The 23,153-nt window shown below is 46.3% G+C and overlaps 2 protein-coding genes across 2 annotated transcripts; both read left to right on the plus strand.

Moving 5' to 3' along the window:
* The first annotated feature begins 1,494 nt into the window (after window positions 1-1,494).
* On the plus strand, window positions 1,495-7,498 carry LOC143823449 (C-signal-like). Its single transcript, XM_077309809.1, has 6 exons — window positions 1,495-1,690; window positions 3,286-3,337; window positions 4,828-5,015; window positions 5,604-5,762; window positions 6,741-6,851; window positions 7,254-7,498. The coding sequence occupies exons 1-6, from the start codon at window positions 1,550-1,552 to the stop codon at window positions 7,371-7,373; spliced, it is 771 nt and encodes a 256-aa protein (XP_077165924.1). The 5' UTR covers window positions 1,495-1,549; the 3' UTR covers window positions 7,374-7,498.
* Window positions 7,499-15,173: 7,675 nt separating this feature from the next.
* Window positions 15,174-20,041, plus strand: LOC143823448 (C-signal-like). The gene is made up of 6 exons (XM_077309808.1): window positions 15,174-15,370; window positions 15,989-16,040; window positions 17,655-17,842; window positions 18,012-18,170; window positions 18,751-18,861; window positions 19,747-20,041. Exons 1-6 carry the CDS (start codon window positions 15,230-15,232, stop codon window positions 19,864-19,866), a joined length of 771 nt encoding a protein of 256 aa, XP_077165923.1. The 5' UTR covers window positions 15,174-15,229; the 3' UTR covers window positions 19,867-20,041.
* The last annotated feature ends 3,112 nt before the right edge of the window (window positions 20,042-23,153 follow it).

A 23,153-nucleotide genomic window follows, 5' to 3' on the forward strand; every position in this document is an offset into this window, starting at 1 on the left:
ATGAAAGAGGAACGCCAGAAAATAAGGCAAAGATGGGCAATTGGAATGCAATTCCTTCCAGGAGAGCTCGTCTGAACTTAGAAAGTGGGTTAGTAACCCAAACTGGACCAAACCTGACAACAGTTTTTTGGACCCCAACCAGCTTCAGCCTTCTATTATGAACCCAGTTTCATCTGTAATGCTCTCTCCTTTCCCCAACGCGGAATATCTCCTCAGAACAGAAGTCTAACTCTCCCATCACTGAAGTTATAGTGCAATTCTGAACAGAGTTACACCTTCCCAAGCCCATGGATCTCAATGGATGTGGAAAGGGGTAACTCAGTTTAAGATTACACTGTTAGGCTGCATCCGCAAATCATTCGATAGCTGTACCCAAATATATAATTGATTTAATTTCTCTCTCACCATTCTCCCAATGGGAACCCGAAGGAGCTTACAGTGTTGTCCTCACACCAACCTTGTAAAGTAGGCTAGATATGATTGACACAGAGTCACCCAACCGGAGCCTTCCAGATCCTGGTTTGCAACTCCATTACACCACCTTTATTTTTTTTATTTACACTGTTTCTCGTCCACCTTTCTTCCGGGATTCTGGACAGAGAACACAGAGGAAATCAATACGATCAACAAGACGGGACATTCAAGAAACGGTGAAATAAGATCTGGGTTCTAGAACTAACCAGAAATCTTAAAAAACAGTACTCAAGCAAAGTGTGTTAACACGTCTCCTGAAACAACGCAAAATAACACCCTGGAATCCATCCCATGACAAACATATACATCTTATTTATTTGTTTGTTTATATTTGTAAGCCACCATTCCTGGCCTGCTGTCTCGAGGCAACTAACAACAATAAAACACACAATAAAATAATACAAAATACAACTCCCCAGAACATCCACTGTGGGAACAGTGTCAAAGTTGCTGAACTATTCTGACTGTAAATATTTTTTTCCTGATATCTAGCCTATATCGTTGTACTTGAAGTTTAAACCCATTACTGCGTGTCCTCTCCTCTGCAGCCAACGGAAACAGCATCCTGCCCTCCTCCAAGTGACAACCTTTCAAATACTTAAAGAGGGCTATCATGTCCCCTCTCAACCTCCTTTTCTGCAGTCTGAACATTCCCAAGTCCCTCAACCTATCTTCATAGGGCTCGGTCCCTTGCACTGCCATAGTTATTTGCAACTGGTCTCGCTTTGCAGAAAAACATAGTTGCAATCTGCCGGACCATGCAATTACCCCATGAGTTACAGATGCAGCCTTACAAACCGAGAGCAGAGAAGGGTAAAGTATTACAAACGCAGCACAGGCGGTTGTAGCATCAAACCGTTTCAACGCCCCATCCTTCTTCCTTGTTTTTAATGGCTTCAGCAGCTGTGTGCAGATATTGGACTCTGGAAGCAATTCCCCGAGACAAAGCCCTTGGCGTGATATGTTTTGATCCAGCAGTCACATGACTTAAGCAAACCTGGGTGGGGAATGTCGTTCCCCAGCTGAACTTTGGCTTTACTAGTCAGGCAGGCAAGCAGCGGGCGACAATACCAAAATGCTAAATGCACGCTCCGTCCTGGTGACAGGGTCCAACCGAGGCATCGGCTTGGAGCTCATCCGGCAGCTGGTGGGGAAAAGCAACAGGCCGGAATGGGTCTTCGCCACGTGCCGGGACCCAGAGGGACCACGAGCCCAGGTGAGAGCCATGGGTGATTGGGTGTACCTTAGGACAGGTGTGCAGCAAAAGGATTCCCCCGGATGCCGAAGATACTCTGCCCAGAGAGTTGGAGATTCAGGTTCTTTGTGGAGGCGTGCACATTTCCCAGTCTCAGGACACCGTTGCTTCTGCAAGGTCCTTTTAGGTTAAAGGCGTTACTCCTTAATGAACAATCCAGTCCTAAACCTTTCATGCCTACTGAGAAAGCGAGCGAGCAGGGCGGCTCGCATCCTGATCCGTCTAGCCCTCTTGGCTAGATGGATTTTTCCTGGACTTTTCCGACAGAGGAGCCGATTCCCTACTAAGTGTAAAAGGCTGCAAAGGGGAGGAAGACTGAGTCCACAAATTAATTGCAAGAGCACAGCAGAGATCGAAGTGGGAATTTTAAAATTTAGGAGCACCCTGCATGAATCATGCTGAGGAAATAGCCCTGTCACCTGAAGAAATGGCACCTGTTTTAGCATACTGAATATGGACCGGGGAGGGGGGGGAGGGGGAAATCCCTCCCTGTGTATGGGGAGGGGAGAGTGAAAGCACCCAAATATTGGGATGAGTTGTTTGGCAGGTGCGCCCCCTAGTGGATTGTCGTTTCCATGCAAAATCTGAACTTGAAGCATAAAGATGCTTCAGAACTGCCTATATTAACTTGTAAAACGGTTCTAGAGTCATTATGTCTATGGATTGTTTTTAGGGAATGCATTTGGGTAATTGAATTGTTGGATGCTGTATTTATTGACCTGTGTTTGTTATAGCATCCTGTATCATCCTATCTTATTATGGATCTGGAAATTAATCCAGGTAGAGCAATGCTTCTGTGGACAGTCATACGATGGGCTAGGATGGATTCTTTACCCCAGAGATGAATGCTTGCCCTGGCCCCTAGTCAGCGGGGAGCAAGCAATAACAATACACTAGCACTGGAAATCCACTCTGGTCTATTGGCTTGTGGGGCTGGGAGCCTGGCTTCAGTGATTCTCTGTATTTTTGGTGCTTGTGTGGGCTGGGAGGATGGCAGCAGTGGGAGGACTTCTGGAGTTTTGACCCATGCTTTTGTAGGATCCTCATAGAGTTGTAAAGGTTTTGAGTGGTGCTTATCTTCATGGCCTGGATTCCGAGAAGCCCTAGCTCAGGGGTGGCCAAACTGTGGCTCTCCAGATGCTCATGGACCACAATTCCCATGAGCCTCTGCCAGCATGTGTTTGCTGAATTAATCACTGAGCACATGATGGCTAAATTAATCATTCTTTGTCTTGCAGACAGCATTTAGGGCACCAGATGTCAAATTTTAGTTCTGTTCTTGGTCTCAAAGTATGGCTAATTTGCTGGTGCATTTGTGGGCATCTCGAGGACAGCTGAGTTCAGCTTTGATGAGTTACTAAAGCTCTCCTTGTAAGGAAATCCAGATAGTTCATGTCAGTTCTTTGGGAACTTCGGTGAACCATGGAGTCCCTGGCCGGGGGTACATAACAAAAGGTGCTACTCCTTTATGAATAGCCCATCCCTAAACCCTCTGCCCTCTCAAATAAACCAGTCTTATAATTGTCCCTCAAGTCTCTGTCTTTGGTCTCTTTCAGGACTTGAAGAACTTGGCGGCCAAACATCAGGGGGTAAAAATCCTCCAAATGGGTAAGTGAAGGACCAATCAAATGCCCTCTTGCAACAGATTCAGGGGCATACACATAATTGTTCTGCTGTAGTGTGAATGCACATGGACCCCACATTTCTAGCACTCCATCAATGTTTGTCCTGCCCCAGGTGTACCTTTGTCACAGTTCTTTAATCCCAGCTGTACTGCATTTTTTTCCTAGAAATCTTTGGTATTAGATTCTAGTTTTGTCCTCAGACTTTGGAATCCGTTTGCTGATTTACTAGTTTATCCAGGTATCACATGCTTTTTATCCTTCTCAAATAACTCCAAGGGGCTGACTTCCCTTCAGAGATGCTTCGCCTGGTTTCCCTGAACAGACTTGAGCCAATTATGTACAGGTGTTTTCCTTTGCTTTCACTGTGCATGTCCATTAGGTTTTCTTTTCTGTTCTGCATTGATTTTCCTCCCTTTTGCTTTCTGGTCGCTGTTCGCCCGGGTTTCCTGAGAATACTTTTGTGCCAATTTTCCACTTGTTTTGCTTTCAAGCCAAAGGTAATCCAGAAGCATGCGTATTCCCTCAGATTCCCCATCACCACCCTTTTGCCACCTCTTGAAGATCACTCCACCACCCACCTCAGAGACATTCTGCCCACCCTGCATTTTCTACCTCCCTCCATTGGTGTACAAGCTACATTTCCCCCTCATTTCTACAGGTTTTGTACCTTGCTGATATTGACTTGAAAGGGGGAGAGGAGAGGAGGCAAACAGCAGAGTTCCCAGTGCAAAAACATACAAAATTAATAAACAAAAAGGATTTCAGTACTACATGCAAGCAAAATATAGGGTGAGAATCACCAGCACAGAATAAAATTGACATGATGGGATGGGAAAGCCTAAAGCTTTGAAAATGTATTTTCTTTTAATGCCTTAATGAACAAAGTTGAGGGAGGGGGACCATTTGGACAGTCTGTAGAAGTCTGATATTCTTTGGGTCAGCCTTTCTCAACTATTTTACCATTGAAAAATCCCTGAAACATTCTTCAGGCTTTGAGAAACACCAGAAATGGCACAATCATGCAGAATAGGGTTAGGGAACACAGTTGTGGACACGCCCACCCAGGGCCCCTCCCCTCCGCCTCATTGGCCATTTTGGGAAGGAGTTGGTGGGTCAACATGACCATATATGGTCATATCATCCAATAAATGTTTAAAATATATATATAAAATAATTAACTCTCACTCATTTGGGAAACCCTTCCAGAGCCATCAAGAAACCCTGTTTTGGGATCTATCCATTTGGAGGCCAGAGCAATCTGCACATGGCAGCCTCTAAAAACCTGACGTGTGTGCAGGGTCAAATTAGAGAGCCACAAAGACAAAACCAAGCAAATTTCCAAGGAAGGGCTGGAAATTAGAGTTACTATGCAGCTGCAATAAGGCATCGGCAAAAACATTCCCCCCTCTCTTTCAATTTAGTGGCACAAGAGATGACTCACCTTTAGTTACCTGTAAAACTTTGTTGCTGTAGATACGAGTGACCCATCCAGCATCAAGGCTGCCGCCACCAAAGTAACTGAAAAGCTGCAAGGAATTGGGCTGAACCTCCTAATCAACAATGCTGCAATTGTAAGGCCAGGCACTCTGGAATCAGAGACCGCAGAAGATATGGCCGAAGTGTACAAAACCAACTTGATAGGGTCCATGCTGGTGACCCAGGTAAGGACAGCCTGGGACCTCTTTTCTTCATATAGCAGCTCAGTGCTAAATATAGCTTCAGCCATATAAGTTCACAGAAATCAATGGGGTGAGAAGGACAGTGCTGTCTGAAGAGACCTTTGACTCTCAAAATCTAGTGGGTCACCAAGGTCTAGTTGATCACTGGGCTCAATTCCAGCTGTCTAAATGAAGCGGATCTTCTCTTGTAGGAAGAGCTGCTAAAGATGGAGGAAGGTCCCAGCTGAAGGTCCTGTTGTGAAGTTAACAGAAATTCAACTGGTGCACCATCTCTGATCGGGCTGGGGAACTGATGAAAGGGGGAACTGTACCCACTGATTTAGGATGCTTTAGGATGCTTTGGGCTGATCCTGCGTTGAGCAGGGGGTTGGACTAGATGGCCTGTATGGCCCCTTCCAACTCTATGATTCTATGATTCTAGGATTTTAAATAGCCACCATCTTGATAATAAGGCCATGAGAGCACATGGTCGTCCAGCAATTGAGCAAGTGATGGAACTTCCACGGAGGTGAAGAGATAGCCAAGCCTCTCTCGTGTCGCTGTCCTTGACTCTTCCCTCTCCCCCTCCAGGCCTTCCTGCCGTTGCTGAGGAAGTCATGTCAGGAAAGCCCCCAGAAAGGGATGAGCTGCAGCAAGGCCGCCATTGTCAACATGTCCAGTGAAGCTGGCTCCATCACCAACCTCCTTGCATGGAAACTTGGACACGTCATTAATTACCGTTGCAGCAAGGTAAGGAAACGGATGCTCCACAAAGATAGAAATGCTTGCTCAGTTCATGTCATTAAAATGAAGCACTGAACTGAAGGTGTCATTTGTCTCCTTACTTTCAACATACCACTTGGGGAGGCCCTCTTGGCTGTCAATCAAAATTCACTGGTACCAAAGAAAGGCTTTTTCATTGGCAGCCCCACAGTTATGGCAAAACGTCCCCAGGGAGGTGAACTTTAGGAGACGGTCGAAGACTTTTCTATTTAGGACTGTATTAAGTCAAGTTCTGGGAAACCTGGTGGAATCAGTTTGCCTCCTGAGATATGAGCCCTGGCGGAACTACTTAAGTTCTGCAGGTCCTGCAAAATGACAGTATTCCACCAGGCTTGGTGTAGTGCCAGTTTGGTGTAGTGGTTAGGAGTGCGGACTTCTAATCTGGCATGCTGGGTTCGATTCTGCACTCCCCCACATGCAGCCAGCTGGGTGACCTTGGGCTCACCACAGCACTGATAAAACTGTTCTGACTGGGCAGTGATATCAGCGCTCTCTCAGCCTCACCCACCCCACAGGGTGTCTGTTGTGGGGAGAGGAAAGGGAAGGCGACTGTAAGCCGCTTTGAGCCTCCTTCGGGTAGGGAAAAGCGACATATAAGAACCAACTCTTCTTCTTCTTCTTCTTATGATTGAGGCCCTCTTCAGAACAAAGTCCCACCAATGAACACGTGGGGAAGTAGCAGGGAAACAGGGCATTATGGCACGTTTATTGTTTTATTGCATTCATGGTGTTTAAAAACTAATTTTAATATGTTGTAAACCGCCACCAAGTCTGTTTGCAGAGAGGGGTGGCCTATAAATTTAATATACAAGTTTTCAAGTGGTCCTGAATTGTGACTTTAAAAATTTATTTATATGTTTCTTTATGCACTGTATCTATGTAGTAAGCCTCCTTGAGCTCCAACGGAAGAAAGACAGTTAATACATGTTTTAAATAAATACATAGGCTGCTCTGAACATGCTCACCCGCTGCCAGGCCCTGGGATTTGCAGAAGACAAGATCCTGAGTATTGCACTGCACCCTGGATGGGTGCAGACAGACATGGGAAACACAGCGGTAGGTGCTTCGTGATACAAATTCCTTCCTGTTTTGGCCACATCAAGGAGAGTCCTTCCATGGCTATTGTAGGCCGTAGCCTTTCGTAGGTCTGAGCGTCATGGATTTGTCTAATGTTTTTGGAAAAACCTATCTAAGCTAGTCTGCATCAGCATTCCCTGTGGCAGTGATTTCCACCAGCTCCTTTGCTGGAAAAGCTATCTTGCCTCAATTACACAGATCATAAGCTACTTCCAAACGGGTTGAGGGAACCCGAAGCAGAGTGCAGTTCTATAAACGGCGGGGCAGCCTTTCCTGTTTGCGTTGGGTATCTGAACATGGGACCCAGATTCCGGCACGTACAGATGTGGCCGGTCATTCAGTGCCAAGTCCTCATGTAATCCGCTGATTCTCTTTCCAAAGGTGAAAGCCCCCCTGCCCGTGGATGCAAGCGTGGGAGCCATCCTCAGCACCCTCGGTCGTCTCACTGAGAAAGACAGTGGCACTTTTGTGAACTGGGAGGGGGCAGCCATACCTTGGTGAGACACTCCGCCCTCCAACATGCAGAAGAAACATCTCACGTGCAAGGGAGATGCAGGACTTGGCTTTGTGTGACTTCCTTTGCCTCCGTCTGCAATAAATTTACAATAACTTGTTAAAAAGTCAAATCTGAGTATACTGACCTTGATGAACCAAGGGTATGATTCCCTATCAGGTAGCTTTGTTCATTGAGGATTCTCTGTTTCTTTCTCATTGCTACCCTAAAGGCAGAGGCATTCACTGTGGTAACAGGCTACTCAGATTCCCGTTTCCTGCACATTTTGCTCCATTGGCTGCCATTCCCCCTGCATTTTCTCCCCATCGTGAACCAGAAGGCTTTTCCTCCTTTAAAGTATCAATGCCTGTCTCCCCATACTGTAGCATTCCAGAAGTTACTGGGGCTTTTAACACCTTCCCCAAACCCTGGTTGGTGTGAGGCCTTCAGAAATGCAAGGGACCTTCAGAAATGGAAGGTTGTAAAAATGCTCAGTTCTTGTCAGGAAACTTGTACTAAATTCAGTTTTGGAATGGCCAGTGCAAAGCAGGGGGAAACCTGGAAAATGAACAAGGAAATTGTGCAGATTTGTCCCCCAAAAAAGTGCTCCAGTTAGGAAAAAAAAAATGGGAGGGGGACTCTAGAAGCTTTTCTTCTTTGGACAGTTTCACATGTATAGTAGTAAAACTGCATCCTCAAGGGAAAGCCACAGTATAAAAACAAAATGAGAGCCATCTGGAATGAGAAAAAAATACTTCAGAAAATGATTGCTTTCTGCAATTGGGGTAGTTTATTAACCTCGGTCTATGAGCCTCTTGTGGCGCAGAGTGGTAAGGCAGCCGTCTGTAAACTTTGCCCATGAGGTTGGGAGTTCGATCCCAGCAGCCGGCTCAAGGTTGACTCAGCCTTCCATCCTTCCGAGGTCGGTAAAATGAGTACCCAGCTTGCTGGGGGGTAAACGGTAATGACTGGGGAAGGCACTGGCAAACCACCCCATATTGAGTCTGCCATGAAAATGCTAGAGGGCGTCACCCCAAGGGTCAGACATGACTCGGTGCTTGCACAGGGGATACCTTTACCTTTACCTATTAACCTCAGTCCACGTAAAGCAGACTTTCTCAACCAGGGTTTCGGCTTTCTTCTATGGATCAGAATCCATTCTTGTACCTGCTTAGATTTGGAGGAAACATCACCTCAATGTTCTGATTTCAGATCTTTAAGATTTTTAGCGTGTGAAAGAAGGCAGACTTCAAGGCCCTCCTTAAAAGTGGAACCACCCAAAATGGAACAATGCTTACACATCTGTAGATTGAAGGGATAATCCCCTTCCACACCTTCGGATCAAAGGGATAATCCCCTTCCACACCTTCGGATCAATGGGGTGATCCCACATGTATAGGAACACCCACCTCCCCAGGCTCTTGGCAATAGATTAGACTACTGTATTTGTCTTTCAGATCTCTGCTTGATCAACTTGCACTGTTATAGCTACATTTTCTTATCCTTCTTTCCATTCAAAAATTGCTGCCCAAGACAGAAGAAGAAGAGTTGGTTCTTATACACTGTTTTTCTCTACCAGGAGTCTCAAAGTGGCTTACAATCTCCTTCCCTTGCCTCTCCCCACAACAGACACCCTGAGAGGTAGGCGAGATTGAGAGAGCCCTGATATCACTGCTCGGTCAGAACAGCATTATCAGTGCTGTGACTCGCCCAAGGTCACCCAGCTGGCTGCATGTGGAGGAGCAGGGAATCAAACGCAGCTTGCCAGATTAGAAGCCGCCAGTCTTAACCACTACACCAAGCTGGCTCTCAGACACTGGTTGTTAAAATCCCCTACAACAAAACAGATGGCAGCTCGATTCTCATTGTTCCTTACGAACAACTATTTCATCTGGTATTACCTTGATCCATTCACACTCCTTTTCATCGGGGATCTGGGAAGAATTATGAACACTCAGTTTTTGGTCCATCTTGATTTGGGCCATCTCCCCAATTAAAATGTGATTCTGGAGCTAACCATCCATAAATGGACAACTGAAGCAGCATTGAAGTTTCCCAGGTCTCCTGTTCCTTTAAATCTTCCATTATCACTTCCCCCCACCCCCCCAATTTTTTTCCACTTCTCCCTGCTAGAGCCTTGGCATTCACCAGTGGATCCTAATTACACATCTCTAATTACAGAGCCGAAAGCAGAATCTATTCTGCTTCACCACCACAGGGCTGAGTCTGTTACTCCCTGTTCATTTGTGCAGCCCCAGAATATCTGAGTAAATTTCTAATCATTTCCTTTTCCCAGTGGGGAAGAGACCTTAATTATTTCATTTCTCTCAACTGTAAAGTGTGCTCAGCCATATCCCCTCTGCTTATTATTGAGTGGAAAATGGGGCAGAGAGAATGATGCTTCTTTATAACTACCCCTTGGTGGTTAAATTTAATTTGTCAGTGCCCCCCCCCCTTGCTTATTTCTAGGGCTGACTGTCCCCACGTGGGACCTGGGGATCTCCTGGAATTATAGCTCATCTCTACACTCAAGTGATCAGTTCCCCTGGATAAAGTGGCACTTTTGAGACTCCTTCAGGTAGAGAAAAGCAGCATATAAGAACCAACTCTTCTTCTTCTTCAGTAATCTCAGGGCTCTCCCAGCCTCACCCACCCCACAGGGTGTCTGTTGTGGGGAGAGGAAAGGTAAGGCAATTGGAATCCACTTTAAGACTCCTTTGGGTAGAGAAAAGCGGCATATAAGAACCAACTCTTCTTCCTACACAGTTTGATCTGTAGGAAGAGAGAGATGTGTTTTAGAGAGAGAAGGTACTGATTAACAGATAAAGAGCATTACATAAAATCCAGCTCTTTCGCAATGGTAGCTTCAAGGCAAAAACTTCCAGTGATGAATAGCTCAGTATATGGTTGTCAACTTCCAGGCAGGGCCAGGAGATATCCTGGGCTCCATCAAAGTTCTAGATAACAGGGATCAGCTCCCCTGAAGAAATTGGCTGCCTTGGAATAGCTCTGTGATGTTGAACCCCACCAGAGCCCCTCCCTTCCCGAAACCTCTTACTCCCCAGGCTCCACCTTTAAACTCCCCCGGAATTTCTCAAATTGGAGGGGACAGCACCAACTCTGGGGAAGGAAAGTTGATTCAAAACAGCTCTTTTCTCCAGGGGAACCAATCTCTGTAGTCTGGAGATGGGTTATATTCTCCAGGGGATCCCCAGGTTCTACCTGGAGGCTGGCATCCTTCAGTAGGGGAGGCTATTGTGCTGCTGAAGGGGGATGATTGCTGGGAGGATTAAAAAGGGCTGCTCCCTGCCAGAGGTAGAGCTCAAACAAGAGCTGCTGGGGAGTGTTGCTGCTGACTAGGTGAGGCTATTGTGGTGACTGGGTGAGGTGATTGCTGGGATGATTAAAAAGGGCTGCTCCTTGCCAGAGGTGTGAGCCAAAGGGCTCTTAGCTGAGCAATTAGAATCAGTAGATTATATTTTCCTAGTAGTTGCACTGCCTAGAAGTTACAATGGACCTCCAGGACACTCATCCCATCACCTGCAGTGAGTGTGACATGATTGCCTTCCTCCCAGAAGACAAGATGGACTACATCTGCCCCAAGTGTAAGCTGGTAAGACTTTTGGAGGAAAGGATTAGGGGATTAGAAGACAGCATTATTACTCGGACCCAAATTAAGAAAGGGGAGGAGTTCATAGGAGTTCAGGAAAAAAATGTTCACAGTCAGAGTAGTTCAGCAGTGGAATAGGCTGCCTAAGGAGGTGGTGAACTCCCCCTCATTGGCAGTCTTCAAGCAAAGGTTGGATATACACTTTTCTTGGATGCTTTAGGATGCTTAGGGCTGAGCAGGGGCTTGGACTAGATGGCCTGTATGGCCCCTTCCAACTCTATGATTCTATGATTACCAGCAGCCACCCAGGGCACTCCCCCAAAGGTGGCTGGCAATCAAGATAAACTGGCCCTTCAAGGCCCTAACAGCTAAACCAATCTAAGAACAAACACAACCCCCCCAAACTGAAAGTAGCCCCCCACCAAAAAACACCTACAACTACCAAACAACCAGCTGCCACCCAGGGCACTCCCCCAAAGGTGGCAACTGAGAAAACCTGGGGGAAAAAACCCAAATAATCAAACACCCCCCCCCCAAAAAAACAACCAGAAACAGTGCAAATTCAAAATACAACCCCCATCCCCACCCCCAAAATAGTTTTAAAGAAAACTAAACAGCAAATACAATTCCCCAATCCCCCCCCAGGCCCCCACCCACAGAAGCCCAAAGGCAAAAAACTTTTGAAAAGAGGAGGGAGAAGAGGGAGGGAAAAAAGAGAACAATAGGAAAGAGAGAAAAAAACCCTAAAACAAACTATTGGATGTCTTCTCCAGCAAAGCCCAGTCCACAGGCCAGGTCCTGGAGTCCAGGAGGCAGGCAGGCCGCTCTACCAAGCAGGGAACTTGGGAGTAGCACAGCCAGCCAGCCAGAGAGCTCAAGTGAGCTCCAGCAAGCAGCCTGTTGCTTTAAGTAGCCTCCTCCTGGGCAGGCTTAAAGCAAGGGGATTTAAAAAATAAAAACCCTTCTGTGAGTGGCCAGAATGCCTGAGCTGAAAAGCTACAGGCATTCTGGTTGGCCAATCACTCCCCCCTCCCCCCGCCACCATTTTAGGTGGCAAAAAATATGGGGAAAAAAAGGGCAGCCAGAGGCTTCAGGCAACGGCTGCCTGAAGCCTCCGACTCAGCCGATCGATTTGGCCCAAATCGATTTGGACCGCTAAAGGCCCGAATCGGACCGTTTCGGGTTCGGAAACGTCCGAATTGGGCCTGATTCGGGCGATTCGGGCATTTCCGAAACCGAATCACCCATCCCTAGTAAGGATGTCCATAATATGAAAAGTTTCATGGCCTTAAAGTCAAGAACTGAACTATGTTGTTCCCCTCCTTGCTTCTACCATGTTTCCCTTCCTAGGCTGCTCTGAACATGCTCACCCGCTGCCAGGCCCTGAGATTTGCAGAAGTCAAGATCCTGTGTATCGCATTGCACCCTGGATGGGTGCAGACAGACATGGGAAACTCGGCAGTCGGTGCTTCATGGTGCAGAGTCAATCCTATACACAGGGAAAGTTATGTTACCAGCATGAAACCTGCAACACATCTCTGATTGTGAAGTCCTAAGACGGCTACGAGGGAAGTATACTGACATGTAGCGGGTAGGGTTGCCAGCTCTGGGTTGGAAAATACCTGGAGACTTTGTGGGTGGAGCCGGGAGTGGGCAGGATTTGAGGGAGGAGGGGACCTCAGTGTTGTATAGTGCTATGGAGGCTGCTCTTCAAAGCAGGCATTTTCTCCTGGGGAACTGATCTCCTTAGTCTGTAATTCCAGGGGATCTCCAGGTCCCACCACTGGCAACACCAGTAGCCAGGCCCTGTGTGGCAACGTCTTTCCCTCCTGGATGGAAAATGCGGGCTAGAAAAGAACCTTCTCCCTTCCTTTTTGAGGCCAGCCCACACCATTTATCTTTCCTATTTAACAAGGATAAACATTGTGGTGGCGAGAGACAGCCAAGGAGAGAGAAAATTCTTGCCCTGTCATCTTCCTTTCATCCCCCACCAGCCCAGTGCATCCTGGGAATTATATTTCTGGGAATTATATTTCTGGGAACATCTGACTTTAATGATCAAGTGTGCACAGAATTCTGAAGGCCGGGAAATTCTTTGAATTTCTATCTTGGGACATTCTTGGAGTTGTGTTTTTGTGATGCTGCGATTCTCTCTGAGAGTTCCCTGTGTCTTGTTTTCTTTTCCTCATGCAGAATTGGGCAGCCCCGATGGCAGTGGACACTAATGTGCAAGCTATCTTGAACACCTTCAGGCATCTCACTGAGAAACACAATGGGGCTTTTGTGAACTGGCACGGGGCTGTCCTGCCTTGGTGAAACCCCAACCTGCCTCTCCCTACAGGAGAAATGAGGGACATAAATACCTGCCTTACTGTGCCTTCATTTGCAATAAATTTACCAGAACTGTCAGTCTTCCTTCCATGCTGTGGCCAGGTGCAAACTAACCCCTTTTATTTTGTATACGTGTGTTTTGTTATCTCCCCCCCCCACCCCCAATTGCTCTTTTTGGTGGCAGAATTTAAATTCACAAAAGCAGATCTAACCACTGGACTGCTTAAAGCAGGGGTAGTCAAACTGCGGCCCTCCAGATGTCCATGGACTACAATTCCCTGAAGCCCCTGCCAGCGAATGTCAGTGAATGCTCGCAGGGGCTCCTGGGGATTGTAGTCCATCGACATCTGGAGGGCCGCAGTTTGACTACCCCTGGCTTAAAGGATAAAGTAGGTTTTTTGAGGGGGGGGACTTTGTATAGAAAAGCAGAGGATAGTCCCAGCAATCTAATTAGCTGTCTACAGTCATTCTACTGTTCTGGAGGCAAGCAGGGATGAAGTATGCATCACTACACCAAGCCGTCCTTCCCCTAGCCTTATAGCATGCCAAAACAACAAAACCACATTAAAATCTAACATTAAAATCCAGTAGATACTAAAAATCAAAAAGCTCCCACGTGCCCTCCAGTGGAAGAAGGATGGAGTGAAGTACTATGTTGTTACACACAAGGGAGTAGCTATGTGTCCATTAGTAACTTACCCTGCAGCCTGTATCTTGAATTGATTCTCCAATTTTGGGACCTCGACCTGGGTTTTGGAACTCTTCTTTTGGATCTCTTCTTGGACCTGATGCCGCGAGTTTGGACTAAGTGGTGTTTGGACTAGCATTCTGACAGCTAGTTACTCCCTTACTCTACATGCTGTGTCTGTGAGCGGGACAGAAATCTTGTTGGTCTTTAAGGTGCTACTGGACTCCAGTTTTCTCACTGAAATCAGTGCTCCCACTGTATCATTTGATACCTCCACCTAGTAGCAAAAGTATTTGAATGCGTGAGAACGCATAGGCCATCGAGTAGCGATCCCCAACCCGTGGGCCGGGGACCACATGTGGTCTGTTGACTAATTGGAGGTGGGCCGCGAAGGACGCCTTCTCCCTCGGCCCCGGCCCCGGCCCCGGCCCCGGCCCCGGCCCCGGCCCCGGCCCCGGCCCCGGCCCCGGCCCCGGCCCTTTACTTCATCCCCCCCGGCCCTTTACAATACACTTCGGGTGTCATTGTCTCCCATCACTCCCAGATGCAGAGAAACAAGCTCAGGGTTCCCATTGATTTGTCATTGCCATGAGTTAAAATTTCCATGAAAATAAAATGTTCCTTATGTTCATTGTTGTGGCATGTCTGTATCTTATTTTGAAGGGATGTTCAAACATTACCATAGCGTAATGAGCGTTAGGACAGTGGTTGAGAGTAGAGGAGTAAACTACCCCCCCCCACCAGGCCTCAGTAAAAGGTGTTGAGTGGTCCCCAGTGATAAAAAGGTTGGGGACCACTGCCATAGAGCATTAAGAAATTTTGAAATCTGAAATCCAGGGATATAAAGAGAGTACAAATATGCCTTGTACAGTCAAAACATGTTACAGGTAATGGCATGCAGATGTTATTGTCTGTATTATTTACTTACTGCTCTGAAAATCTGCCATAAATTGTGTGCGTTTAACTGGCCACTGACACCAGTTCTTCTGAAAGAAAAGCACACAACACTTTTCCTGCTTGGTTACATATGAATCATTCTTGAGACAAGCAGCTATGTGTGTCTTATTAACAACTAAAAAATAGCAACCCAATTGAGTGTTTCTTAGATGCAGCCAACGGACAAGTTCTACAAGAATGAAGCAAGTTACGTAAATCTAGGTGGGGTCGATGGGAAATATAAATGGGGCTGCTCATACTGGGGGTTCACAAATCAGGCAGCAGTAAGCAGGGCAGCAATGTTGAATGCACGAAGCGTCCTGGTGACAGGATCCAACCGGGGCATTGGCTTGGAGTTCATCAGACAGCTGCTGGAGAAAAGCAACCGTCCAGAATGGATTTTTGCAACCTGCCGGGACCCAGAAGGACCCCGTGCTCAGGTGAGCCCTAGAGTGGAACTGGGTATAGGAGCCTGACTAAGACAATCTCCCTGAGTGCCAAGGATATGGTATCCAGAAGGACAGAGGTTCAACATATTTTTGTTGAGTTTTGTTATTAAGCTTCTGAACAGCAGGCAGTTGAGAATATTTGCAAGATCTCTTAAGCACCAGCGGTCTGTGTGCAAAGTGAGGTTGAGTCACGGACGATATATGGGGACCTCTCGTGGGGTTTTCAAGGCAAGAGAGGGACAGAGGCGGTTTGTCATTGCCCTCGTCTATGCATCAACTCTGGATCTCCCAGGTGTTCTCTCATCCGAGTCCTAACCAGGGTTGACGCAGCTACTCACTCAAATCTAAGAAGTAAGCTGTGAGTGACTCACAAAAGCTCCTATTGAAATATACGCTGTCAGCTTCAACATGCTAATCAGGCTACAACTGATTAGCATGGCTTGCCATCTGCAATCTGTTTGCTGCAGGACACTGGGTCATTTCAATGCAATGGATGCATCCCTTCTGAACAGACTGCACGTCCCCCTTCTTTCCTTCCACAGTTTCTCAACTAAACCCATTTTCCAGACTTCTTGCATCATGAGCATCTGGACTTGTTTTTCTCTTTAGGAGCTGAGGGACTTGGCTGCCAAGCACCAGGGAATGGAGATCATCCAACTAGGTATGTGCCAAGTGCTCCAGATTTTGACTTCTTCTAATGATGTGAAGAGGAGCAGAGAATCGGGGCTATTCCGCAAGACTTAAAAACTGAAATTTTTACAGACTCAGATCATTAGACTGCTTGACCAGCAGTGTCTCCTCTACCTGGCAATCACTCTCTCCCAGAAATCTTCCCTATCACTTTAAAACAAAGATTCTAGATTTGAACTCAGCGTATATACACAATAGACTGAGCTGCAGCCCTTCTTGTACACACATGAATCTGCCTTGTACTGCATCAGACCGTGAGCCCATCAATCTCAGTATTGTCTGCTCAGATTGACAGTGGCTCTCCAGAGCCAGAGGTTTTTTTTATACCACCTCCTTTCAGTTGGAGATGCTGGGGATTGAACCTAGGACCTTCTACATGCCAAGCAGATGCTCTGCCACTCAGCTACAGCCCCTTCCCTAAAGTCTGTATTATTGGCTCAGACTGGCAGCAGCTTTCCAGGGTCTCAGATGGAGATCTTTCACGTCACTTTCCCCTTGATTCTTTTAGCTGGAGACTCCAGGGATGGTACCTAGGACCTTCTACATGCCAAGCAGATGCTCTGCCACTCAGCTACAGCCCCTTCCCTAAAGTCTGAATTATTGGCTCAGACTGGCAGCAGCTTTCCAGGATCTCAGATGGAGATCTTTCACGTCACTTTCCCCTTGATTCTTTTAGCTGGAGACTCCAGGGATGGTACCTAGGACCTTCTACATGCCAAGCAGATGCTCTGCCACTCAGCTACAGCCCCTTCCCTAAAGTCTGTATTATTGGCTCAGACTGGCAGCAGCTTTCCAGGATCTCAGATGGAGATCTTTCACGTCACTTTCCTCTTGATTCTTTTAGCTGGAGACTCCAGGGATGGTACCTAGGACCTTCTACATGCCAAGCAGATGCTCTGCCACTCAGCTACAGCCCCTTCCCTAAAGTCTGTATTATTGGCTCAGACTGGCAGCAGCTTTCCAGGGTCTCAGATGGAGATCTTTCACGTCACTTTCCCCTTGATTCTTTTAGCTGGAGACTCCAGGGATGGTACCTAGGACCTTCTACATGCCAAGCAGATGATCTACTGCTGAGCTATGGTCCTTCCCCTAGGAAAACAGGAGTGACATGGGGGGGAAATCCCACTTTTCTCCTTCACAAAGGATTCAAAGCCCCTGTTGGATCATTCCTACAGAATGCTCCTACAGAGCAGAATTACTCCTAAGTCAATTGAAATCAATGGCGTTGGGCTAGAGTAACTCTGCCGAGGACTGTACAATATTCTTAGGAATGCATTAAGTAGGAGACAAGATTATCTTCCAAACAATCTTCTTCTCTCCTCTTTGTTTGTTCCATTCTCTTGGGAAGGGTGGGCGGGGGAGAAGATAAGGTGCTATTGGGTATGGTTTCTAAAAATGTCTATTGATTGCAAAATTATAATATGGTTCAGGGGCTCATGGTAATTGTAGACTGTGGACATCTGGAGAGCCACAAGTTGGCCACCCCTTATATAGGGAGAGAGGATAGTAGTATGGAGACCCCGATTGCAGGATCTGGGTTGGGCCTGGCTCACTTTTTGGCTTAAACTTCTCTCCACTGTGACAGATGTTAACAATCCATCCAGCATCCAGGCAGCTGCAGAGAGAGTCACAAATCATGTGCGAGGAGCCGGGTTGAATCTCTTGTTCAACAATGCTGGAATTCTAAGGCCAAGCACTCTGGAATCCGAGAAACCAGAAGTCATGGCGGAGGTGTACCAAAACAACGTGATAGGGCCCATGATGGTGAGCCAGGTAAGCATATCCAAGAATTCTGAGGCACCCACTAATTTTAAATAGCCGCTATAGGGCTGAGCCCATAAAAGAACACAACGAAATCATAACTGAGTAGCACCTTCTTCTGTGGCTTCGGCCTAGTCTTTCTCACTGGCCGCGCGGCTGCCCTTCCACCTTTCCTCTCCAGGCCTTCCTGCCCTTGCTGAAGAAGGCGTCTCAGGAAAGCCTCCAAGACGGAATGAGCTGTAGTAAAGCTGCCATAGTCAACGTGTCCAGCGAAGGAGGCTCCATTACAAATCTCCTCGCATGGGACGTATCTCACGTCATTAATTACCGCTGCAGCAAGGTAGGTACGAGGCTGCCGAACAAAGGGTAAAGCGTGGGATCTGCTGGTGTCATTAAGGTTAAGAATAAAGCGTTTTCCCCAAACAAATTGTTTTCTAATCTCTGGCCTGGCAGCTTCAGTGATGTCAAAATGCAGAATGCAAGCTCGTGGGCAAGAAGAATGGCAGCAGCAGCAGTTGAATTAATGGTGGTGGTGGTAGTAGTAGTAGTAGTAGTAGTAGTAGTAGTAGTAGTAAAAATTTACTCAACGATACAGAGAAAAGGCTGGTTTGGGACCAAGTATTTGCTGCAATCAAGGAACGTCAAATAATTTCTCAGCCAAGGTTGCATGCCTCCAGGTGGAGATATTCCCGATTTATAACTCATCTTCAGATTACAATCAGTTATTTGGAGGGTGGGCAGTATGGAATTATACCCTTGGAAGGTCCCTCCCCAAACCACCCACCTCCATCCCCAAATATCCAGGCCTTTCTGAATCGGAACCTGGCAACCCTCAACCGTTACTCCTTATTGACTGGCTGCCTTGTCTTAGATCAGTTTGCACCATTAATCTTCTTGTTTCTGGCATGTCCCCTTCCTAGGCCGCTCTGAACATGCTCACCCGCTGCCAGGCCATGGAACTTGCCGTGGACAAGATCCTGTGCGTTGCGTTGCATCCCGGGTGGGTGCAGACGGACATGGGAAATTCAGTGGTAGGTTGCTCTCAGTGCAATTGGGTGTGAATCAAAACTAAATGCATAGTTTGGGCCTGTATCCAAATAGGTGCAAGTTGGCTTCTGCAGCTGCCCGTTGGGCGACAGACATGCATCCTACCAGCTCCTTTTGTCCAGGACTTTCTGATAGGAAACAGTGACAGAAACTGTATCTTTGGTTTCCACTTGATGGTGGCATTTTTCAGCCTTCCAAATCCGCTCCTGTTGCATTATTGGCTTATACAATCCCACATCTGAGTCCTCTCAAAAAGCCACCTAAGTAGACCTCAGTCTATGCTTAGACTATGCATTCCATTAGCGAGTTCTCGTTTTTGGTCTTGTTTATTTGATGTTTGAACTGTCTGGATACCATATACCAGGACAAACTGCAAAAGCTGTGTCCAAAGGAATGGTCCAAAGGAATGGTCTGTCCAGAGGAATGGTTCCATAAGCATAGGAGAACTTTTACAAATGATTCTCGTTTTGCCTGCAGCATACAAGAATGTTGTGGTTCTAGTATAGGTCAAATGTATTCATCTCTATCTTCTTCAGCTCTCTCTCTCTCTCTCTCAACCTCTAGGAGAACTGAATCCCATTCCTCCACATGCTGCCAGCTGGGTGACCTTGGGCCAGTCATAATTCTCTTAGGGCTGTTCTCGCAGAGTTCTCTCAGCCCCAGGGTGTTAGTTGTGGGGAGAGAAAGGGAAAGGTGTTTGTAAGCCACTCTGAAACTCCTTTGGGTATTAAAAAAAACCTAGACTTTCTTCTTCCTCTTCCCTCCTCCAGCCCTCCTTTTCTTTTTCTCTCCTTCATCTTTTCATCTCCTTCTTTTCATTTGCACAGTAAAACACATCTCGTTTATTGCACTTATTCTGCCTCTTCCAGGGTCAACCTCCAATGACCGTGGAAGCCAGTATGCGAGCAATCTTGAACACCCTTGGCCATCTCTCTGAGAAAGACAGTGGCACTTTTGTGAACTGGGAAGGGACAGTCGTGCCTTGGTGAAAGATCGACCAGTCATCTTTGGTTGCTGTGCAGGATGAACATCTCACCCCATGCCTGTGTCACTGCAACCTTCATCTGCAATAAACTTTCCCCTCATTTGCTGAAATCTCTTTTCTCCTACCAGTTGGTCTACGTGCAACAAGTTGGTTGCAAATTAAACACTGTTTCATTAGTGTGAGTGTGTATGTATTGTTTATTATGTTTTTTATCCTTCTTTTCAGGCCAGTGTTGCATTCCCCAAACAGATCACGGCAATTACAATTTTTAAAGAAAAAGGTAGCTGCAGAATAAATGCACAGCGGGAAAAGATTGGTGTGTAGGCAGACTTACTGCTCTGAAAATCTGGAGTAAGATGTGCATGTGTAACAGGCTTTAGGTCCTGTCTGCCAGCACCCAACACCTGCCCTTCCTGGCTGCTTTCTTGACTTGACTATTCCCCAGACCAGGGGTAGTCAAACTGCGGCCCTCCAGATGTCCATGGACTCCAATTCCCATGCGCCCCTGCCAGCGAATGCTGGCAGGGGGCTCCTGGGAATTGGAGTCCATGGACATCTGGAGGGCCGCAGTTTGACTACCCCTGTCCCAGACTGTGGCAGTACCTTCTGTGTTAAGTAGCCTCAATCAGTCTACTATAAACTTAATTTTAAAAGATAATCTGCGCCTAAGGAGATCATCACACAACAACTCTTAATACAACATAGGCTTCTTTTGATGTATCGCCTTCTTGTAGAACTGAATGTATTATTAACCTGCCTGCTTCAGGCATGTCTCCTTTTTAGAGTGCTCTGAATCTGTTCACATCATACCCGTCTCTGGATTCGGTGATGAGATTCTGTTCACTGCAATCGATCCCCAACAGGTGCGGAGGATGTGAGGAATACGTTGATATGTGTTCCATGTCACAACACTTTTTGCCCCACCGCATGCAATCCAAATATTTTTGGCCTTACATCCAAGAAGGGCTAAGAATGAATGATGCATTGACTCTCTCTCTCTCTTTCTCTCTCTCTCTTTTGGTATTTCCAAACTAGTTTAAATAATCCCTGTTAATTAAAAAGATAAGAATTTGCTCTCTGGGTCAGACCGAAACAATTTAGTTGGATACATCGGTCAAAGGCAATTGAAAGATTTTGGGCCTCCATCCAGCTAAAGCGCAGAAAGGATAATAAATTAATTAACTTTTTGGGGATTTCCAAAGTAGTTTGGATAATCCCCAACAATTAAAAACATAAACGTTTTCTTCCTGGATCAGATTGAAAGCTACAGTTAGGTCACACTCAACGACAGTGTCATCGATATGAATCATAGAATCATAGAATCATAGAACCATAGAGTTGGAAGGGGCCATACAAGCCATCTAGTCCAACCCCATATGCCACATGGGGATGCAAAGAGGCTAGCATTTTTTTCCCTGCATCTTCCCCAAGTCTGTGGGGCCAGATGTGCATTGCCTCTCAGCCTAGCATACCAAACTTCTTGTGTGGATAAACTGGAGGAAAGGAGAATAATGTAAGCCACTATGCGTTCCCATTGAGGAGAAAGGTGGGTGAGTATAAATGAAGTTGGCAAATAAATTTGGTACGCTGGGTTTAGATCGGGATCCCAGTTTTCACAGTGTCGTACCTTCAGAGAATGGCACCCATATTTCCTGTGAGCAATGCAGCTTTACAATATGCATGCAACACTGTGGCCCTGAGCAGGTCTCTGATGGAGAAAACTAAACTCTAGATTTTTTTTTTCCTGGTAGGGAAACAAAGGCTCTGAGGGGATTGGTGCTTCAGAAGAGGAAATTCTATCTAAAGTGGCTGATTTTGCCCCTCTGGTGTTTGTCTTTAGGAGAGAACCCTTCAGCCCAACCTAAGATCAATAAAATTCTTGAATTTCAATCAAGGGGAACACGGATTAAGTAACAGGCGCAGCTGTTTCTTGACCTTTTTAACTGTATTGGAAATCCTAATGAAAGAAAAGGAAAAAGAGCTGTTTTTTTTTAATATCCCGCTTTTCACTCACCAAAGGAGTCCCAGAATGGCTTACAATCACCTTCCCTTCCTCCCCCCACAACAGACATCCTGGGAGGTAGGTGGAGACGAGAGAGCACTTGGAGAACTACTCCACGAGAGCAGTTCTAAGAGAGCCATGACTAGCCCACGGTCACGTCGCTGGCTGCATGTGAAGGTGTGGGGTATCAAACCCGCCTCTCCAAATTAGAGTCTTCTGCTCTTTAACCACTGTGCCATGAGGAAGCACAGGGCTTTCTCTTTCACCTTTCTCCCTTTGTAGGGTGTGCTAATCAGTCACCCACCTCCAAGATTTGCCAGGGCTTGTCTGGTCTGAAGCTTGCTAAGACTCTATCAAATTTCAGTATCCTTTCTTGAACATAATATCCTGTGTAAACTCTAGGTCAATGTAAAAGAATATTACTAGGAGGCTGTTGTCCCATTCAGTTGGCACAGAAAGCCTGCCAGAACTCATGCCTTCCTCTGCTTCATTGGCTTTTGGTTACCTTCTGGCTTGCAAATCTCCTCCACAATCGGCACAAAAGGATCCTTCTCCAGATGCTGGCAGAGCTCATCCTGCAGGAAACACAATTTTGTTTGTTTGTTTGTTTGTTCGTTTTGCACATTTCTTTTATTTTAGAAAACTAAGTTTTGCAACGTATTGGATAGTTGTGTAATGCAGGAGTATAGCCAAAGTCTGCTTACAGAAGCCAAGCAACTTGCATAAATTTGGGTGGAAGAAGATTGGAGGACTGTAGCTAGGCAGGCCTAAACTTTTGTTAGCAAGCAACAGGCAGGTGATTTCTGGAAATGCAATTTTATCATCATCATCATCATCATCATCATCATCATTTATTATGTATGATTAGATCTGGTCCCTCACTCCCAGTGAGAGAGACTTGACCCATGGGCTGAACGGGAGGGATCTATTCTTCATAGGAATAGATCGCCTTCTGATCAAAGTCATGTAAGGGGTGTTTGTAGGGATTTTTATTGTATTTTATGATTGTTGTGAACCACCGTGAGACTTTTTGGAGAGCGGCAGTATAAAACTAAAATAATTAAAATAAAATAATAAAACAGCCGCAAATTAGTCCCTGCTGTAAAAAATAAAAACCGGTTTTCTGGGGATTCCTTTGCTGCGGGGCAAGTGAGGGGACAATTCAGGTCTGTGCCGAAAGAGGCAGATTTCAGTGCAGAAATGGACAAAAAACTCAACCCTTTAAAAATGCATATCCAAACGATATCCCTAGTGCAGAAATGGCCCATGAGAACGCAGAATCATCTACT

Source organism: Paroedura picta, chromosome 14 (assembly GCF_049243985.1).
Source record: "Paroedura picta isolate Pp20150507F chromosome 14, Ppicta_v3.0, whole genome shotgun sequence".
Taxonomy (NCBI): domain Eukaryota; kingdom Metazoa; phylum Chordata; class Lepidosauria; order Squamata; family Gekkonidae; genus Paroedura; species Paroedura picta.

Bases quoted from the DNA above. Each gene is read 5' to 3' on its own strand.
- LOC143823449 (XM_077309809.1), top strand. From the start codon at position 1,550: ATGCTAAATGCACGCTCCGTCCTGGTGACAGGGTCCAACCGAGGCATC. The intron at 3,338-4,827 runs GTAAGTGAAGGA...TTGTTGCTGTAG, and splicing joins GGTAAAAATCCTCCAAATGG to ATACGAGTGACCCATCCAGC. The intron at 5,763-6,740 runs GTAAGGAAACGG...ATAAATACATAG, and splicing joins TTAATTACCGTTGCAGCAAG to GCTGCTCTGAACATGCTCAC.
- LOC143823448 (XM_077309808.1), top strand. From the start codon at position 15,230: ATGTTGAATGCACGAAGCGTCCTGGTGACAGGATCCAACCGGGGCATT. The intron at 16,041-17,654 runs GTATGTGCCAAG...CCACTGTGACAG, and splicing joins AATGGAGATCATCCAACTAG to ATGTTAACAATCCATCCAGC. The intron at 18,862-19,746 runs GTAGGTTGCTCT...TGCCTCTTCCAG, and splicing joins CGGACATGGGAAATTCAGTG to GGTCAACCTCCAATGACCGT.